The sequence below is a fragment of the Chelonoidis abingdonii genome, chromosome 1, assembly GCF_003597395.2.
Source record: "Chelonoidis abingdonii isolate Lonesome George chromosome 1, CheloAbing_2.0, whole genome shotgun sequence".
Taxonomy (NCBI): Eukaryota; Metazoa; Chordata; order Testudines; family Testudinidae; genus Chelonoidis; species Chelonoidis abingdonii.
Genome location: NC_133769.1, coordinates 122,813,018 through 122,831,333, shown reverse-complemented (window position 1 = coordinate 122,831,333; position 18,316 = coordinate 122,813,018). Strand labels below are relative to the sequence as shown.

General features: G+C 40.8%; 1 protein-coding gene across 2 annotated transcripts in view; it reads right to left on the bottom strand.

Moving 5' to 3' along the window:
• PIK3C2G (phosphatidylinositol-4-phosphate 3-kinase catalytic subunit type 2 gamma) overlaps positions 1-18,316 on the bottom strand; it is a 337,252-nt gene that overhangs the window by 308,131 nt on the left and 10,805 nt on the right. For both annotated transcript variants that reach the window (XM_032796037.2, XM_032796039.2), the window contains exons 3-5: positions 15,125-15,207; positions 8,475-8,632; positions 6,853-6,964 (exon numbers count right to left, since the gene is read on the bottom strand). In XM_032796037.2, the coding sequence (XP_032651928.1) occupies positions 6,853-6,964; positions 8,475-8,632; positions 15,125-15,207 (353 nt within the window). The remainder of the gene's footprint in view (positions 1-6,852; positions 6,965-8,474; positions 8,633-15,124; positions 15,208-18,316) is intronic.

Genomic DNA, 18,316 nt, shown 5'->3' with positions numbered 1-18,316 from the left:
AGACAAGGAGCAGGGAGGTTGGGATTTCTTAGGGGGGCAGTCACCCTGCCCTCTCCCCTGAGCCCTGACCCCCCAACACACACATACACACACTACCCTCTGCCCCGTACACACCCCAGGCCCCTGCCCTGAGCCCTGTACCTCCCTCATACACACCCAACCCTCTGCTTGACTCCATCTCCCCCTCACCCCCCAACAACTCTAGCCCTGACTCTGGCACCTCCACACATACCCAGGCTCTCCTCTGCCCTGACACCTGCACCCCCCCACATAACCAGCCCTCTGGGTCCTGGCCGCTGGCCCTGCACGGCCTGCTGCTGGTCTGGGGTTCTGGCTGCTGGACCCTTGCCAGCTGGGGTCCTGGCCGCAGGCCTCGCTCAGCCCGCTGCCGGCCAAGGTGAACAGAACCCCAGACCAGCAGCGGGCTGAGTGGGCCGGCAGCATAAGATCAATATTTTAATTTCATTTTAATTTCATTTTAAATGAAGCTTCTTAAACATTTTAAAAACCTTGTTTATTTTACAATACAACACTAGTTTAGTTATATAATATATAGACTGAGACCTTCTAAAAAACATTAAAATGTATTACCGGCACGCGAAACCTTAAATTAGAGTGAATAAATGAAGACTCGGCACACCACTTCTGAAAGGTTGCTGACCCCTGGTCTACAGCCAAGCGCTGAGGTACAACCGCGTTTGGTCCAGCCCCTCAGACAGAGACCAACACCTACAAGATCTTCACCAAGCATTCTCAAAACTACAATACCCGCAAGAGGAAATAAGGAAACAAATCAACAGAGCCAGACATGTTCCCAGAAGCCTTCTGCTGCAAGACAAGCCCAAGAAAGAAACCAACAGAACTACACTGGCCTACAGTCCTTAGCTAAAAACTCTCCGATGCATCATCAGTGATCTACAACTCATCCCTCACTTTCACAGGCCTGTTCTCACCCACATATAACTCACAAACCTTAAGCATATTCTCACCAGCAACCACATATCGCACCATAGTAATTACTCAGGAATCAATCTATGCAACAAACCTCGATGCCAACTATGCCCACATATCTACACCAGTGACGCCATCACAGGACCTAACCAGATCAACCACAACATCAATGGTACATTCACCTGCATGTCCACCAATGTAATATACGCCATCATGTGCCAGCAATGCTCCTCTGCTATGTACATTGGCCAAACTGGACAGTCCCTACATAAAAGGATAAATGGACCCAAATCAGATATTAGGAATGGCAATATACAAAAACCTGTAGAACACGTCAATCTCCCTGGACACACAATAGCAGGTTTAAAGGTAGCCATCCTGCAGCAAAAAAAGTATGAGAACTGTATGAGAACGTTAATTCGCAGTGACAAGAGAAAATGGAGGCTTATTTTTATAAAGAACATATTCACCTCAAAATGCAAGCTTCTAATGATCCCATTCTACACAAATATACCTCTGTCCCTCCTATAATTAATAGCTTAAACTTCACTTGAAGGGAAAAACCAGTTTCTAGTCAAGCCTTGATTTGCAGAGACTGGAATTAACAAGGCAAAAAAAAAAAAAAGTGTCAGCAATAAGGTCATAAGCAAGCATGAGAGTGTAAATTATAGACCGGAGATGCTCATTTCTATTTTACCTTTCTGTTTACTGTGACCACTGAATTTAGGAGCAAGATAATTACACAAAAATACACTATAGGAAAATGAAAGCAGAATTCAGCAATATACTAAAAGCAAACTTAAACCCTCCTGCCTTCGAAAGACAGGAAACTTTAAAGTAACATTTATAAAAGCTGCTGGACTATGTTCATTTGCTGGTTGTGCATTGCAGTCAGTTCTTCTTACTGACAACAGCCAGATCAATAAACAAAAAAAATAAAAATAAACCAACATCTTTTTATATAGCAATGTGGTATGTTTTACTAGGCACTTTGGAACGCTCTGAGCAAGTGGTCTGTAGCTCTAGAGGCAGAAAGTTTGCAAGAAAGATTGATTCATTACTGGCACATAACAAGAGCTGCTTTGGATTTGCTGCTGGCAGTGGTAGTCATGAATTATTCAACACAAGCTGCTTAACCCCCAATATAATTTATTTTTATATGGCATCTTTCATAAAGGACATCACAAAACCATTTTGAAGAGGCATCTATTCACAAACTAAAGAGGAAAAAAAGCAAAGGACAGTCTGAAGGAAAGATTTAAACAAAGAGGATAATACAGGTGGTTTGGAAAGGGAAAATCTTCAGCTGGCAGAGATGGACAGGGCAAGAAATGAAAAGGTAGACACAAAAAAGAAGTCAAGTCTGATGGAATGTATTGAACAGGTAGCTAGGAGATTCAGGGTATGTCTACAGGTGAGCTAGAAGGTGTAAGGCAGAGTTAGCACTGATAGATCTAGCATGCGAAAAATAGCATAGCTGCAGTGGTGCAAGCGGTGGGCTCGAGCTAGATTACCAGAGTACAATCCTGATCGTAGGCAGGTATGTGGGCATGTAGCTCCTCCTGCTTCTCAAGCCATTGTGGATACACTTCTATTTTTTAGTACTCTAGCTCAATCAGAGCAAGCACTTGTATATCTGCTCAAGCTGGAAATTACACATTGCAGGTTCAACATACACATACTCTTAGAGAGGGAAGCAAGACTGAGTCTAAGCAGAGTTTTGAAAACCAGAACAAAAGTGAATAATATTTGGAAATGTACAGGAAAGCTAGTGAATGTAGAATAGTATTTCCCACTTCTTTGAACTAGACAGTTTTGGGCTCTAGATGCACAGGTGCTGACTTTGTCATTTCCCTGGAGGTGCTCAACCCCCGCTCTGCCCCAGGCCCTGCCCCTACTCCACCCCTGCCCTGCCTCTTTCTGCCCCATTCCATCCCCTCCGCCCTTGCTCTGCTCTTATAGAACTTCATGATGCCATCTGGCTCACTAACACCATGGTGTAAGGCATGTGAATTACATGAACTTTTTTGTGGGTTGGCTTTACGTTCAGGGTCCACTGAACTGTGATGACAAAGAAAGAACAGCAGCACACAATTCTCTTTACTGCTTCAAGGTTTCCATGATGACTATATTAATGAAGTCAACTGACAACTCTCTGACACCTCCTATTATAGAAAACTCCAACAAGAGTCCACACTACAATTCACCCAAATCCTTCCCCAAACAATTCCAAGAGAAACTGTCCGACCTCATTTCCCCCCATGAACCCACTCGGGGACCTTCTACATGCTTCCCAAGATACACAAATAAGGGAACCCAGGTAGACTTATATCTGGCCTTGGGACTCTTACTGAAGGACTATCAGGAGTCTCAAAAGCCATCCTCAAAGGGCCACTCATCACACAAAGGGCTCGTTTCCTCCAGGACACAACTGATATCCTGTAGAAACTCAGCAACTTTAACAATGCCCCTCAGAATACCATCTATTTCACCTCCCTGTTCACCAACATTCCTCACAATGATGGCATAGCTACCCATTTCAAACATCTACAAGACAACACTCACATATCCACCCCAAACATACTTTTCATTTCCTCACCCATAGCTAATGATATACCCAAAGTACATCAGTGATATTTTCAGCCTCTGGTCAAATGACCTAAATGCCCCTATATCTTTCCACCACAACTTTAACAACCACCACCCTGCATCCATCAAACTTTCTGTATGACACTTCTGTTCCAGCATCAACTTTCTGGACATCAGCTTCATCAAAGGAATGCTATAGACAACGGTATTGAAGAAACCCACAGACCACCACACCGAGGTCCAGTAGCCACCTCAAACACACAAAGAAATCTGTTATCTACAGCCAGGCACTCAGATATCACAGAATATGCTCCAAGGAGAAAATCCACTTAAAATCTCCTTCACCAAACAAGGACACTACACCAAAGAAGTAGATTTAAAAAAAAAATCATCACTGAATGGGCCACCAAATTCCTCGAGAGATCTTGTTTCAATACAGATTTAAAAAAATCCTCCAACCACCTACCCCTACTTGTCACCCCACACTGGAACCCATATAGGGTATCAAACAATTGCTACCCATACTTTGTGGAGACCACATTCTGAAATAAATCTTTCCTGCTCACCCCCTCCTCCCCTTCTGGCCTTCAAACAACCTTACCAAGTTCATCATCAGAATCAAGCTCCCCACAGACCAGGACACAAAGCAGCACTAGACCCTGCCATAACAATAGCTGCAAACCCTGTAAGCATATCTCCACTACTATACTGTTCAATACCCCCTCCCCCAACACACCTTTCAAGATCCATGGATCCTACATATGCTTATCAACACAAAGTGTACCTCATCCAGTGCACTAAATGCCCCAATAACAACTATATGAGTCAAATGAAACAATTACTACGCTCTCAAATGAACTCATAGAAAAATAAAGACAAAAAACAACGACCGCCTGCACAAGATCTTCAAAAAGACGGACATGAGAGCTTAAATTCACAACTTTGGTAGACCCGAAAAAGCGTGGTCTTAATAAAGATACTATATTTATGGCTTATTACAACAATCTGTAGCCCACTAAGTCTTCTCTCCCCCTTTCTCTTTTTGTGCAGATCAGTTAAAGGGCCACTTCACCTTGAATGGTCTGTTAAGAGTATGTGTCAACTACTTATGCTATACAATTTGATCTGCCTTACATTTAGTTGTAACATTCTAAACACCTTTCCCAGACCTGACGAAGAGCCCTGTGTGGCTCAGTGGTTTTCAACCTGTGGTCCATGGATCCCTGGGGGGTCCACAGACTATGTCTAAGATTTCCAAAGGGGTCCATACCTACATTCAAAATCTTTCAGGGATCCACAAATGAAAAAAAAAAGGTTGAAAACCACTGGTGTAGCTGAACAGCTTGCTTCTTTCACAAACAGAAGTTGATCCAATAAAAGATATTCCCTCATCCACTTTGTTTCTCCAATATCTTGGGACTAACACAGCTACAAAGACAGCTGGAAACGTGATTTGGAGAGCTTCTTCTGGAATTCAGCACTGATGTGTATTCTAAGAAGAATTTTGCATGAGCACTTCTGATTTTATATCTATATTAACAACAAGGGAACAGGGAAAGAGCAGCTCACAGATACAGACATCTCAGCACAGGCGGCGCTATGTTTTTTGCTGCCCCAAGCAGGGAAGTCAGGCAGCCTTCGTCGGCATTTCCGCGGGAGGTCCGCTGGTCACGCGGATTCAGTGGCATTTCTCCGGGTGATCTACCAGTCCCGTGCCTTCGTTGTGCCCACCACCGAATTGCTGCCGAAGCCACGAGACCAGCAGACCTCCAGCAGAAACGCCACCAAAGGCTCCCTGATTGCCGCCCTCATGATGACTGACAGGCCACCTCATCCCAGGTTGCCGCCCCAGGAACATGATTGCTGCGCTAGTGCCTGGAGCTGCCTCTGCATCTCAGATACAGGGCCAAATTGATCCTGCAAGTAACCCCACAGGCTTCACAATAAGTTACCCTACAGATGAGTTTGACTTAGGGTTTCAAGATCTCATTTGGAGGACACTGACGATGATCAGGAAGAGCCAGGAAAAAGAGGAAGATGAAAGCACAGCATAGCATAGAATTACAGCAGTTGTGGCCAGAACTACAGATCAATGCCTTTTGCACTACACTGAAGGAGCAAAGCAAACAGCTGAGAACATTGACCTTGTTTCACTGCTAATGAGATGTGTAGAGATTCTGCAAACGCAGGAATTTAGTGGTTCCCTATTGATGAGTTCTTCCAAAAGTGAAAATAAATTCTTTAGAACTTACTGTACATTGTACTGAGACACAGTGAGCGCATCCTCAGTACAATTACTTGTTACTTTCATTTTGTTAGCAATTAGTTTGAAATGAGAAAGAGCTTTTTTTCCCTTTCCTCTAAACAAGTTCAGCCTGTCTTATGCAACAGAGTGATCAAGTAATGGAGGTAATGGGCTTGATTTGCCTCTCACTTGTTCCAGTTTTACACCCGTATAACAATACTGTCTTGTTTTATGCAGGTGTAAGTAATTGGAGAATCAAGCACAATAAGGTCTAAATGACAAAACCCTACACCCTGAGTTGCAAAATATAATCAACCACAGACATGAGAAATCAGTTACTAGTAATTTTTATAGGTTTCTCGAACCTCATCATCCAACTTCAAGCAGTTTCTAAGTTCAGAAGTTCCTGTCTAGTGATACCCGAAAAAGCCTCTTTCTGCCATGTATGTTCTCTCTTCACAACATACAGCTGGGTATCTTCACTTACTCCACTCTGATGGAAAGAAACACCGTCTCACTAGGCAACTTTACATAATCACACTTCCCATGTATTCAGTGGTATACATCTTTGAAGAGCTGCACAAACAATAACTCATCCTCATAACGTCCCTGCAATAAGAAGTTGGTATTGTTATCCTCATTTTTATGGATGGAGAAACGGGCAGCTCAGCCCAATACAATCTTGGCATTAGAAAAAAAAGAGATGCTGACGAAGAAACTGAGGCAGACAGAGAGGTGAAATAACTTGTACAAGGCCATGTGGGGAGTAAATAGAAAAGCTGAGATTCAAGTTCAGGAGTACCTAGCTCCTTGTCCCATGCTTTTTTGTCTAGACCACATTCCCTTCTCAGTACCCCACAGTATAAGCACAATTTGAGATAGGCATGAACCAAACTCCATGGTTGAAATACCTTCCAAGGCTCGAGGAAGGTGGGATCTAAGATTTGTGACATGACCATCGCTTTTGCATCTCTCCCTTTGGATCTGCTTTGTTTACAAATGTAGTACTTCAGTATTCAGGTGCATAGCTTATATGAACTAATTCCATCTCTTAATGTGATACTTACGTTTGCAAAAATTCATCAGACCCATAAACACTTAGAAAACACTCTTCCTGGGCTGGATATTGATTTGTGCAATGGAGGATCTCTACAACTAAGTCACGGACAATACAGCTAGCTGTAAACAAAGATAAGAAGAAAAATTAATACCAGCTTGGTAGAGAGTTGCTGACTATATTGTTGAGCAGAATCACAGTGTGACTTCTAACTTCTGCTGCAGTATAGCTCCATCTAGAGGAATTAGAATGAACCACACCTTAGTTAATTATTTTTTTCTGGCTTCATGTGGTCTGAGGAGGATCAGCTTCTCATTCATACAATCCTAGCAACCCACTGAACTCACCCCGGATTTTAAAGAAACAGGAGAATCTGTCAGGAATCTAGAATTATAAACTTATCAATTCTGAATCGGAGATGGAAGAACCAAAAAGCTAGTTATTCCCACTGAAATCTATAAACTCAGTTTTTCTCCACTGAAATTGTGTACTTTTCTCAAATGTGAATATAACCTAATGCAAAAAAAGAGGGCATGATGAAGGCTCTGCGCCTGCACAAGACCCAAGGATATGCCAGAGATTTGTTTGTCACTGCAATCAGCCACATTCATTTCATGTAGCCATACGTAATAGTAGCTGGGCACAACAATGATATGAAGATATGTGCAATTAGCTCATGATAAATCTACTCTAGTAGTTACATTCCTCCAAAACCCTGCTCCAAATTTTTAGGCCACTTTCCATCACAGGGATTTTCTCCCCCTCCCCCCCCATTTTTGAGGATCTGATCCAAAAACCAAAAAAGATATAGTTCGATTGTGAATTCTGGGAAGCAAATCACAATATAACTAACTAAATTTGCCTTTATAGGCATAAAGGACTTGCCCTACCAGACTAGATCATAGGACATTATCTGCTTCTTCAGAATGAAGGCAAAGATCACCCACAATACACCTAGTCAATTGTGCAATGCAGCACACAGGGGAAATAATTCCTTCCAAACTTCTGTGACAATCTGATTGCCCACAGCTAACAATCCGAATCACCAAGCAGAAGCTGATTTTTCATTTCAATTCTTCATTCATGCTATTTCTTTACTGCTAAAAAAATTAAAACATTCATTTTAAAGGTTCATTTTAAAGTTTAAGATGTTAAAACCATGTGTTTTAGTGACCTCCTGGAGAGCAGACACAAAAATTAAATGCTCACAATCAAACTGAAAGCCCTAAAAATAAAAGTGGGCAGATTCACATTTATGCAGTGGCTGCTTTGTGCTGTCTTACTGGTACAAGGCAGCTGTGAGCCTTGTTTAACCAACCCATTAAACTAAAGTAGCACAAAGAAGCCAGATCATATTGGTGAATCTGGACCAAAAATATTTAAGCTGCTTACATTTAGATCAGACCAATAAATGCCAATTGTTTTTCATGCAAAATTGACATTTTCTTTTATATTTCTTGTAAAAAAAACGACAATTGGCACTTTCTATCCTGCTCTTCCTGCCTCCCCAACCCTCCCCAACTTAAAATGGAATGGTACCAAGTACCTAGCAAGAAGACAAAATATGTTTGTGTATTTTAGTAGAACTGAAGAACTGAATTCTGGAAGGCTAAAGAAACCCAAAGCACTTACCACATGGTGTAAGATGCAGTGGAGGAGATGAACAGTTTGTCAAAATGCTAACTTTGAATTTTGATTTACAAAGGATCTCATCTGATAATGATGTTGTCACACTCCAAATCTTCCCAGTATTTGTTGTCAAATCAAAAGCAGGATATGCGTCTCTGATTCTGGAGAGAACAAATGATAAGTTGATATATTGCAGCTGTCCTGTCACTTGAGACAAAACTACCACAATATGCCAAAAACAATAGTAAAGTTAAATATTAAGAAAAAAATTATATGCTGATGCTATGAACAAATCTACTTCTGTCAGACATCTCGGTGAGATAACTGCTGCCTATTTCATGTTTTATTAAATAAGAGAACCACTGGCAAAATCGCCATCAATTACAGTATGCAATATTATGAACAGAATCACTGTGTGGGTCTAATCCTACTAAAGTCAAAGGGAGTTTAGCCAGAGATGTCACTGTATTGTGATCACAATAATTTCACCATGATGCAATGAGTGTATTCTGCCCATTTACTCATGTCCGAATAATGGTGACATCATAGCAGAATTTTTGGAAGCCTTCTCAATCTATTGCTAAATTTCAAGCACTCAGCAAGGTGACCTTCCTGTGATTTGCCACACAGCATTCATCCATTTCCTCACTGATTGCAGTCTATTATGATTCCCTCCTTCCCCTTCCATCTCTGTACCTAATAGGACCAAAGTATATACATTTGCGACTGCGATTTCTGATATCAAGGTCTGCTTCTCTCCAACAATATTTCTAACAGAAAAAAAGATGAATGCCTATCTGCAGGATATGCAAGAAAGTCTTCACCACATTTCAAAAGTTGCAATTTTCTTCTTGTCAGAAGCATTAACTTCTCAAGATTCACATCTATAAATCATTATGGAAAAAAATTAGGCTTTTTATAAGTCACAACTTCATACATTGAGATGCCATATTTCCAGTTTCTGAGTGAGCCTGTCATAAACAGATAGTTAAGGGTTAATGTCTCTTTCACCTGTAAAGGGTTAACAAACAGTGACCTGCAACACCTGACCAATCAGGAAACAAGATACTTTCAAATCTGGGTGGTGGGAAGCTTGTGTGTGTCTTTTGTTCTGTCTGCTGTTCTCTCTGGTTTCTGAGAGTGACCACATGTACCTACAGGCTCTCTAATCTTCTATTTCAATTTTGTAAGTACAAAGGTAGAAAGGCGGTATAGTCTTTTTAACTGTTTTTCTTTATTTGCACATGTGTAGTTTGCTGGGAGGTATTTTATATTGTATTTCTGTTGGAGAAGGCTTTTTCTCCAGATTCTATAAGCTGAAAGACCCTGTAATATTTACCATCTAGATTACAGAGATAACTCTTACTTTTTTTTCTTTTTTTATTAAAAGTTTTGCTTTTTAAGACCTGTTTATTTTTTCTCCTGGTTAAGACTCAAAGGAACAGAGTCTGTACTTACCAGGGAAGTGGTGGGAGATAGGGAGAAAGAAGGGAGGGAGAAAAGGGGGAATCTCTTTGTTTAGAATCACGGAGCTTGAATCTCTCTCTCCTAGTGTACCCAGGGCGGGAAAGATCTGAGAGGAAGAAAGGAGTAAGGGGGGAGGAAAAACCTGCTCTCTGTGTTTATCTCTGTCTCTCTCTCCGGGAAAGAGGAGAGGGAGGTGGAATTCCTCTGTGTGTTAAGATTCAAGGAGTTGAATCCCAGTGATCTTCTAGGGTACCCAGGGAGGGAAAGCCTAGGAGAGGCACTAGTGAGGGAAAGAGTTTACTTTCCTTGTATTAAGATCCAGGGGGTCTGGGTCTTGGGGGTCCCCAAGGGAAGGTTTTGGGGAGACCAGAGTTTATCAGACACTCAGAGATCTGATTAGTGGCAGCATATCAGATCTAAGCTGGTAATTAAGCTTAGTGGAATTCATGCTAGTACCTCATTTTTTGGATGCTAAGGTTCAGATTTGGGAAAGAATACTATGACAGAGCCATCTCCAGTCTTTTACTGATTTGCTTAGAATAGCATCCTTGGTTGGATATATATAATCCCAGATAATTAAACTCATCCACTGCCTCTACAACTTGTCTATTAATCCTGATGCCCACTTGCATTTCATTTTTTTAATCATGTCAAGGAACAAACACTTTGTTTTCATCGCTTAAAGGAATAGTCCATATTCCACACAAACTATTTTCATAGACTCCAATGTTCATTGCATTGGTGGTTATAGAAAAGAGGGTCATGTCATCAACATACCTGAGGTTAGCTAAGAGATGTTCACTAATGGAAATCCCAGCTTCTTCCACTTTGTCAAAACCATCCAAGGCTCACTTCATAATAAATCCTGTGTACATATGTTAGAGGCTTGGAGACTAAATACACGGTTGCCTCACACCTTGCCCAATGGAAAACCACTCATCATTGCCTACTGCTGTTTGCACTGCAGTCTGCTGGTGGTGGTAGAGACTTGTAATAAATTCAATAAGATGCTTTGTCTGCCAAAGATACAAACTGTCATGTTGGATGGTGTCAACTTTTGAATAGCCAGTTAAGCACATAATCAATGGGTGATTATACTCATTGCATTTTTCAATGGGACTATGGATATTCGCTATTTGATCATATGTGACTTGGCCCTTTCATAAACCAGCTTTTTGTGGTGGTATTCCTGCTTCTATTTTTTGTTGCATGTGATCCTGGATTATATAGAGCAGCATTTTGCCTGCATGCAACATTAAGGAGATGTATAATCGTTACTACACTATATTATGCCTCCCTTCTTGGTAAGGGCATAGAAATTCCCTTTGTCCATTCTCCTGACCAATATCCAGTCATCCGTACATCATTATATGTTTTCCATATATAATCAGTACCACATATGCCAATCACTTTTTAACAATTCTTGTCTACCTCTGGTGTTTCCCAGTCTTCATTTTTGTAATAGCACACACCACTTACTCTCACAGGGTTAATGGCTCATTCTCTCTTTTCTGTTGTCCTGTATCATAGGTGGCTCTGGTGAGGCATATAGATTGGCACCATAATCTCTCCACCTGCATTTAATACCATCACCCTTACTGAGGACTCTACCATCATGATTTTTTATTAGGTTTGATCACAGGGTAAGCCTTTTGGTAAGAAGCCTTACCACTGTAAACAGAATTTTGTGTTATTATTCTCTTTACAATTTCCAAGTTCCATAGATTTTGCTCTTACATATTCACTCTTGTCTTCTATTAAAGCAATGTTCTTAATGACAGATTTCTAAGGAGATCGTGTAACTAGCTTTGGGCACATAAACTTACAGATACAAAGGCTTCAGCAAAGATTGCATACAGCTAGTCAAAACATTTTCTGTGCAAAATCTGACACAAAAAATTGTATCTGTTTTCAACCAGGTCTAGGATCAAACCTGGAACCTTCATCACCAAAAATATAGGCTTCTCTTATTTAAGTTTAAGGAAACTCCTGTAGATGCTTATAGGAAACCTGTTCTAGTCACCAAGTCAAGTCACTTAAAGGGAAATCTGATACTATGTAAGTGCATTATATACTGCCTCTTCTTCCAATTACCAGAGGTCAATTTCAAGTCCCCTTTGGCATGGCATTGAAACCTAGAGACATCATGGTTCTCAGCTGGGATTGAAAATAATACAAATATGATGATATACCTATCTCATAGAACTAGAAGTACTAGTTCTTGTCCCAAATCCCCAGGTGGCCCTCTCAAAGATTGAACTCACAATCCTAGGTTTTAGTAGGCCAATGCTCAAACCACTGAGCTATCCCTCCTTCCCAATATGCTATATTGCATCAGATAGGAGTACATATCCTACCAATTGAGGTTTTACATTTCACTAAATTGACCTGCATTTTAGTAACTAAAATCAAATATTCTTTAGTAAGCATATTGCATTCTTTTGTGTTCAAGCAGCATGCTGTATCCTGATTTGGCAGCATTTTATATCATCTCTGATTACAGTACATTTTGTGGCATAGTTCTCTGTATAAATCTCTTCATTATAAGGTTATTTCTAATATTACATCTCAGAGCTGGTTCCTAACTCATTTAAACACCAGTATGAACTCTGCTTTTATTGCATACACGTTCCTATAATATTGGGTGTGTGTGAGAGAAATCTAGGTTTCCAAAACTAATTATACAATGAAATAGTGCATTACTTATAACGAAAAGCTAGTGAACGTGGTAGCTCAGTAGTATAATGGAAAGTCACACTAGCTACAGTACATGTGCTAAATTTATACTAGAAACAGAATTCATTATTCTATAAAAAGGCTGTTTCGTGACTATGTGAAAGTAGTTGCCTGTGTAGCTTCGTTTGTGGATCATGAACACATCACAATTTCCACTTTCACAAGCTTCACCCTTGTAAGCTATCTCCGTATAGATGACAAGGATTGAATGCTGGAAACTTAATTACCCTCTCACCCCTAAAGCAGGGCTGAGGTACAGAGGGTTGGCAGCCTGGGGAAAATCTGTATTGCTTGCTGCCCATGCTGTACATAAATAGAGGACTATCATTTCCAGGGGTTTGATCCTGAAAGATGCTGAGCATTCCTCTGGGATGCAGTGCATACTCCACTCCTGATGAAGTCAGTAAGAGTTGAAGAAATTAAACACCTCATAGCAGTGAACCTTGAGACTGTCAATTGGGTATCTTTTGGTGTCAAATTCATTTGAAAAAGGATTCTGAAACTATGGAAGAACATTTGCTAAAGCCTGTTCCATAACTGTACCAAGAAACCTGGTAAAGAGATTATAAAAACTGCTTTAAAGTTGATACAATGAAATGTTTCAATTATGGGTTGCTACCTGTACAAATATTACCTGAAGAAAAATATAATGGGTTTCTATTTGAGTTACTAGCTGGAGCTGTAAGTTTGCATGATGTAGAGTTTGAATTAGATATTTTGCCTGATTTATAAAACGTGACAGTTACTAAGATTCTTTAGGGACTTAGGGGAAGCTCAGTAAGACTGAATGGGTTAGTTGGGTGCAAATCTAACGGAGATTTTTCTTGGTCTTTTCCTTGGTGTGACATCATCTCCTGAGGATGAGTTCTTATTTTGATAAAACAAAAAGAAAGGGTTTGCCACGGACACACATAAAACAAGCTATGGCCAAGTAGAAACAGCTTCATTTCTATTAATCTTCCTAACATTGTAAATAAACTCATTAATTCAGAAAATCAATAGGAGGCTTTTCCTGTAATTGGAGTGGAAAGTTAAATGTACAATGTTTGGACAGAACAATCTGAGTATCTGACAGGAAAGTATGTCATGTGGCATATGCCTTCATGAATCTGATGCTATTAGAATGGGGCTTGGAGTCAGACTGATGCACTATGAAAAAAGAGAGATAGTGAAATCTCTGATGCAGCATGTTTGGAGGATGGACAACCTCCCCATGGAGCTAAAAATATATTCAGCTAATTTCAGAGCCATTAAAAAGAATTAAAAAGACATTTTTATACAGTCAGGTCTTGAAAGGCCTTGCAAAAAACTGACTCAATATCTAAATGTAAATGGATTATAATATATATTTATATACCTAAAATGGTTCTTTGAGGGGAAAAATAGTATGTGACCATGTTACTAAAAAGGCTTTATCATAATAAATACAAATATTGGGACTCAACTGAGGTTGTATGGGCAACTTTCAATCTTATATTTCTTAATGTTCTTGTTTTTTTAAAAAATGAATTTTCTAGTTTTTTTTTTTAAAGAAAACTGAAAGAAAGAAGAAAAATTCTATCATATGGGATGGTAACAGCCCAACTCTATCGCTCAGCAGGGTTGGAACACTAAGGTAGTACGTGGTAGCAATAACAGCCTATTATCCTCTAAGTGGGACATCCACTGGAGTGGAATGTTACACAGTTTGTCATTGGGTTACACAGTTGCTTTCTAGACAAAAGTGGAATGTTAGGTATCAGGATTCTGAGGTTCTATCCCCAGCTTTGGGAGAGGAGTGCCTGGACATTAATGAATAGCTTGTGCTCAATAATCAGTGCTTATCAATGGAACAGATGAAATTTGAACTCATGACATTCAGGCTCCCAGCCCAGTGCACCTTTACTAAGACCAGAGGCTATTTTGCTGAAGGAAAGTAGGGAAGCAGGCAGGCATCTAACTGCGGGCATGGCAATATATGCAGTGCAGATGTCCCTTAATTTTCTAAACAGTTCAAGTGCCAATTCTGCTCTATTATCCATGTGCAGATGGTAATTATCCAAAACTTTAAAACTTGGCCAAAACAGAGTTTTCATGAGGGCAGCAAATAACACTTCTCCTGTATCAGGACTATCTCCCAGCCAACTTTCAATTTCCTGCCCCAAACCCCAGACGCATTAGAGCTGGTCAAAGAAGTGGGATGAAACATCTTTTATGTTCAGTACACTGAAAAACATCAACTTTGAAGAGGTCAATTTACTTCTTAGTAATAAAGAGGGTGGTAAGGATAGAAAATATTTTTTCTACTACACTTGCTTGTTCATATTAATCTCTAAACCAAAATTAAGAGTTTTTCCATATTTAAAGACATTGAAATGATGGTATTGTTCAGAAATGTAGAAATAATCATCCAATTAATATTAGCGAGATAAATGTCATAGTTGGTTGAATAAAGTTTTTTCATTACTTACTTCTTCACTCCATTGCAAAAGGAGGCAATACTTTCATTACTCCCTTGATCCACTTCAACCAGCTGGATAGACCAACCTGCAAGCTAAAAATACCAAAATTAAACACATTCCCCTTTCTCCCCCCACACTCCCAGGCTTGCTGAGGGAAATAGCTGTTTCACAGCACCAAGCCCTGGGACAGAGGCAGGAGAAGCAGGATGCAGCAGCACAAGCAGGGGAGGATGTGGAGGTGAACTGGGGCTAGGGAGCAGGGCAGGGAGCTGCTAGTGGATGCTGAGCACCCACCAATTTTTCCCCATGGGTGCTCCAGCCCCGGAGCACCCACGGAGTTGGCGCCTATGGGTGCAGGGCAGGAGCACATCAATAATAGGGCTGAAGTATAGTTGACGCAGGGCATGGACAAGGCTGAAATGGCCATAAACAAGTCAAGGACAAGGTTAGGGCAGGAACAGTAACTGGATCAAGGGAAGGCTGGAAGCCTAGGAAGTTTAACATTGTGCAGAAGCACAAAGGTTCCTGGCTAAGTACTGCTATTGCACAAACTAACTTGAACCTCTGGCAGGCTCAATGAAATTCCTGTGCCTGGGGGTCATACTACCTGGGCCCTGACCTCGTATAGGCTGCTGCAGCAAACCTGAGTGCTGACTCACTGCAGGCTCTGCTTAAGGGATAAGTCACTGTAGCTGAGTTGCTGCAGAGTCCCTGAGCCATGAGTTACTGCAGGCTCTGTTGGAAGAGGGAGTCATGGCAGCTGTGTGAGCAGCCTTGCCCTGCCTGCAGGTTTACATCATACATAACTTTGTCAGACTTTAAAAGTTGAGGCTGAAATTTTCCATGCCGTCTTTGTGCCTCACTCTGATTTCCCCCCCCAAAAAAAGTTTCAGCCAAAATGGTTCAGTTATTTCCAAAAATGAATTAGGGAAAAATACATTTTGTCCATGTTAAAAAATTCTCAAGACTGTTTCTTTAAGGAGCACATGCAACTGCATGCTTTCGAGCAGAGACTTGAAATGTGGCAGGGAGATGATCTTTTGCTGTTCCCATGGAAATCTGCTCACATTTGGCCAAGTTAGAAGCCTTAGAAAAATCTCAGTTTGCACATGCTGAGTGCAGAATTCAACAGCTGATATCTCTGAAGATTCCATCCCCAATGAGAATGCTCCATCCTCTCATATCAGCTACATGTGACCAGAACGCATATGCACTGTTCTCACAGAGTGAATGAGCATGTTCCACTCTGAGAACGCAAAGGCAAAGATGGACTTTCCTAGCATCACTTCTCCTAGCTGCAGCTTCTGTTTGCAATGTGTTTTGTGGATTTCCAGGAGGAAAGACACCAAATAAATTAGAAATTGTTAATTCACCCTTTTTAAAATCACCATCAAATCCCTGTGCAGTCAACCACAGTCTTACGAGGAATAGATTTTCTTCAGCCTGTAAACACCAGAGAGAGGCACAAACCACAATTTCCAGACCTTGGTGTGATTCTTAGCTTTTGTGAAGTGGTCTGAAGTGGAGTCTTGACTGAAATCTATAATAAGTCAACTTTACTCACCCAAGGTCTGATCCTGCAAGGTGTTCAGGACCTTCTCCTTTGAGTAAGGTCAAGAGATGCTCAGCACTTTGCAGCATCATGCCCTAGCCTATCTGAAAAGGGTCACTGTAGAGTGACTTGAAGTACTTCTCCCCACATGTATCTGGATACTTCAGGATTCCCAAAATATTTCAGAATGCTGACCAAGAGGTGGGTGGGGGTCACCATTATGAGGAAGGGAAATGTGAGAGGTTGTAGAAAAGAAAGAATGAAGAGAGGAGGGAAAACATTAGAGAGGGAAATGGAGACCTGGAAGACAAGGAAATTAACACCCTCTCCCCCGCTCCTCCAATATCCCTGAATGGAGCACTTGAACGCTTGAAGGAAGGCAAGAGAAAGAGAAAAAAAACTTGGTTCAAAAAGACAACAAGAGCCAGAGAGGGATCTGACTTCTGAAGATCTGTTCAGTTACAGCCAAAAAGATATTTATTTAAAAAATACACAAAAATACATAAAAGCAAGCAGAGTGGGGTCAAAATAGTCATTGTGCCAAATCTCAGGATTAGAACAAGTCATCTTGAACAGAGATAGAGATAGCAAATTTGGCCACACAGCAAAACAGATTCAGCATAATACCCTGCTATTAAAGCTCTTTTGTTCCCACTGTAAAAAAGCTGGGGAGAGCCCACTCTACAATACTCTGCTCTACCATTTGCTCTACAGTAGTAACAGTCCAATGAGCCACACAATGCTATGGCATCTTATAGACTAACAGACGTTTTGGAGCATGAGCTTTCATGGGTGAATACCCACTTTGCCAGATGCATGTAGTGGAAATTTCCAGGGGCAGGTATACATATGCAAGCAGGCTAGAGATAATAAGGTTAGTTCAATCAGGGAGGATGAGGCCCTGTTCTAGCAGTTGAGGTGTGAAAAGCAAGGGATTAAACAAAGACAAAGACTGTGAACGGCTTGCCAACTACAAAACCAGTTTCTCCTCCCTTGCTTTTCACACCTCAACTGCTAGAACAGGGCCTCATCCTCCCTGATTGAACTAACTTTATTATCTCTAGCTTGCTTGCATATATATACCTGCCCCTGGAAATTTCCACTACATGCATCTGACGAAGTGGGTATTCATCCACGAAAGCTCATGCTCCAAAACGTCTGTTAGTCTATAAGGTGCCATAGGATTCTTTGCTGCTTTTACAGATCCAGACTAAACTCGGCTACCCCTCTGATACTTGATCCAAACAATGTTAATGGTTCAAAAGCACACTACTATAGTATACACCACTGGAGCATTTTGGACCACAGACCAGATCCTCAGCTAGTCCAAACTGGCCTACTTCCATTAGAATCAATGAAGTTAAACCAATCACATCAGTAGAGAAACTGGTTCCATTACTCTAAAAAATGAAGCAGTTTTTTTTAATGGGCAGATGGAAGAGATATGTCTACACATTTAACTGTAAGTTCGGTAAGCCACAAGTAAGATAGAGGACAGATCTGGCCAACATAAAATTCTTAGTTAGACTAAGCAGTCTCCTTTCCCTTCTTAAGTGATTTCTTATGGGCTGCTTGGTTCTCTTCTGACTGAAAAGACGTATTATTCTACAAAGAAAGTAAAATTTAGAAGCTTTCCTCCCAACTAATTA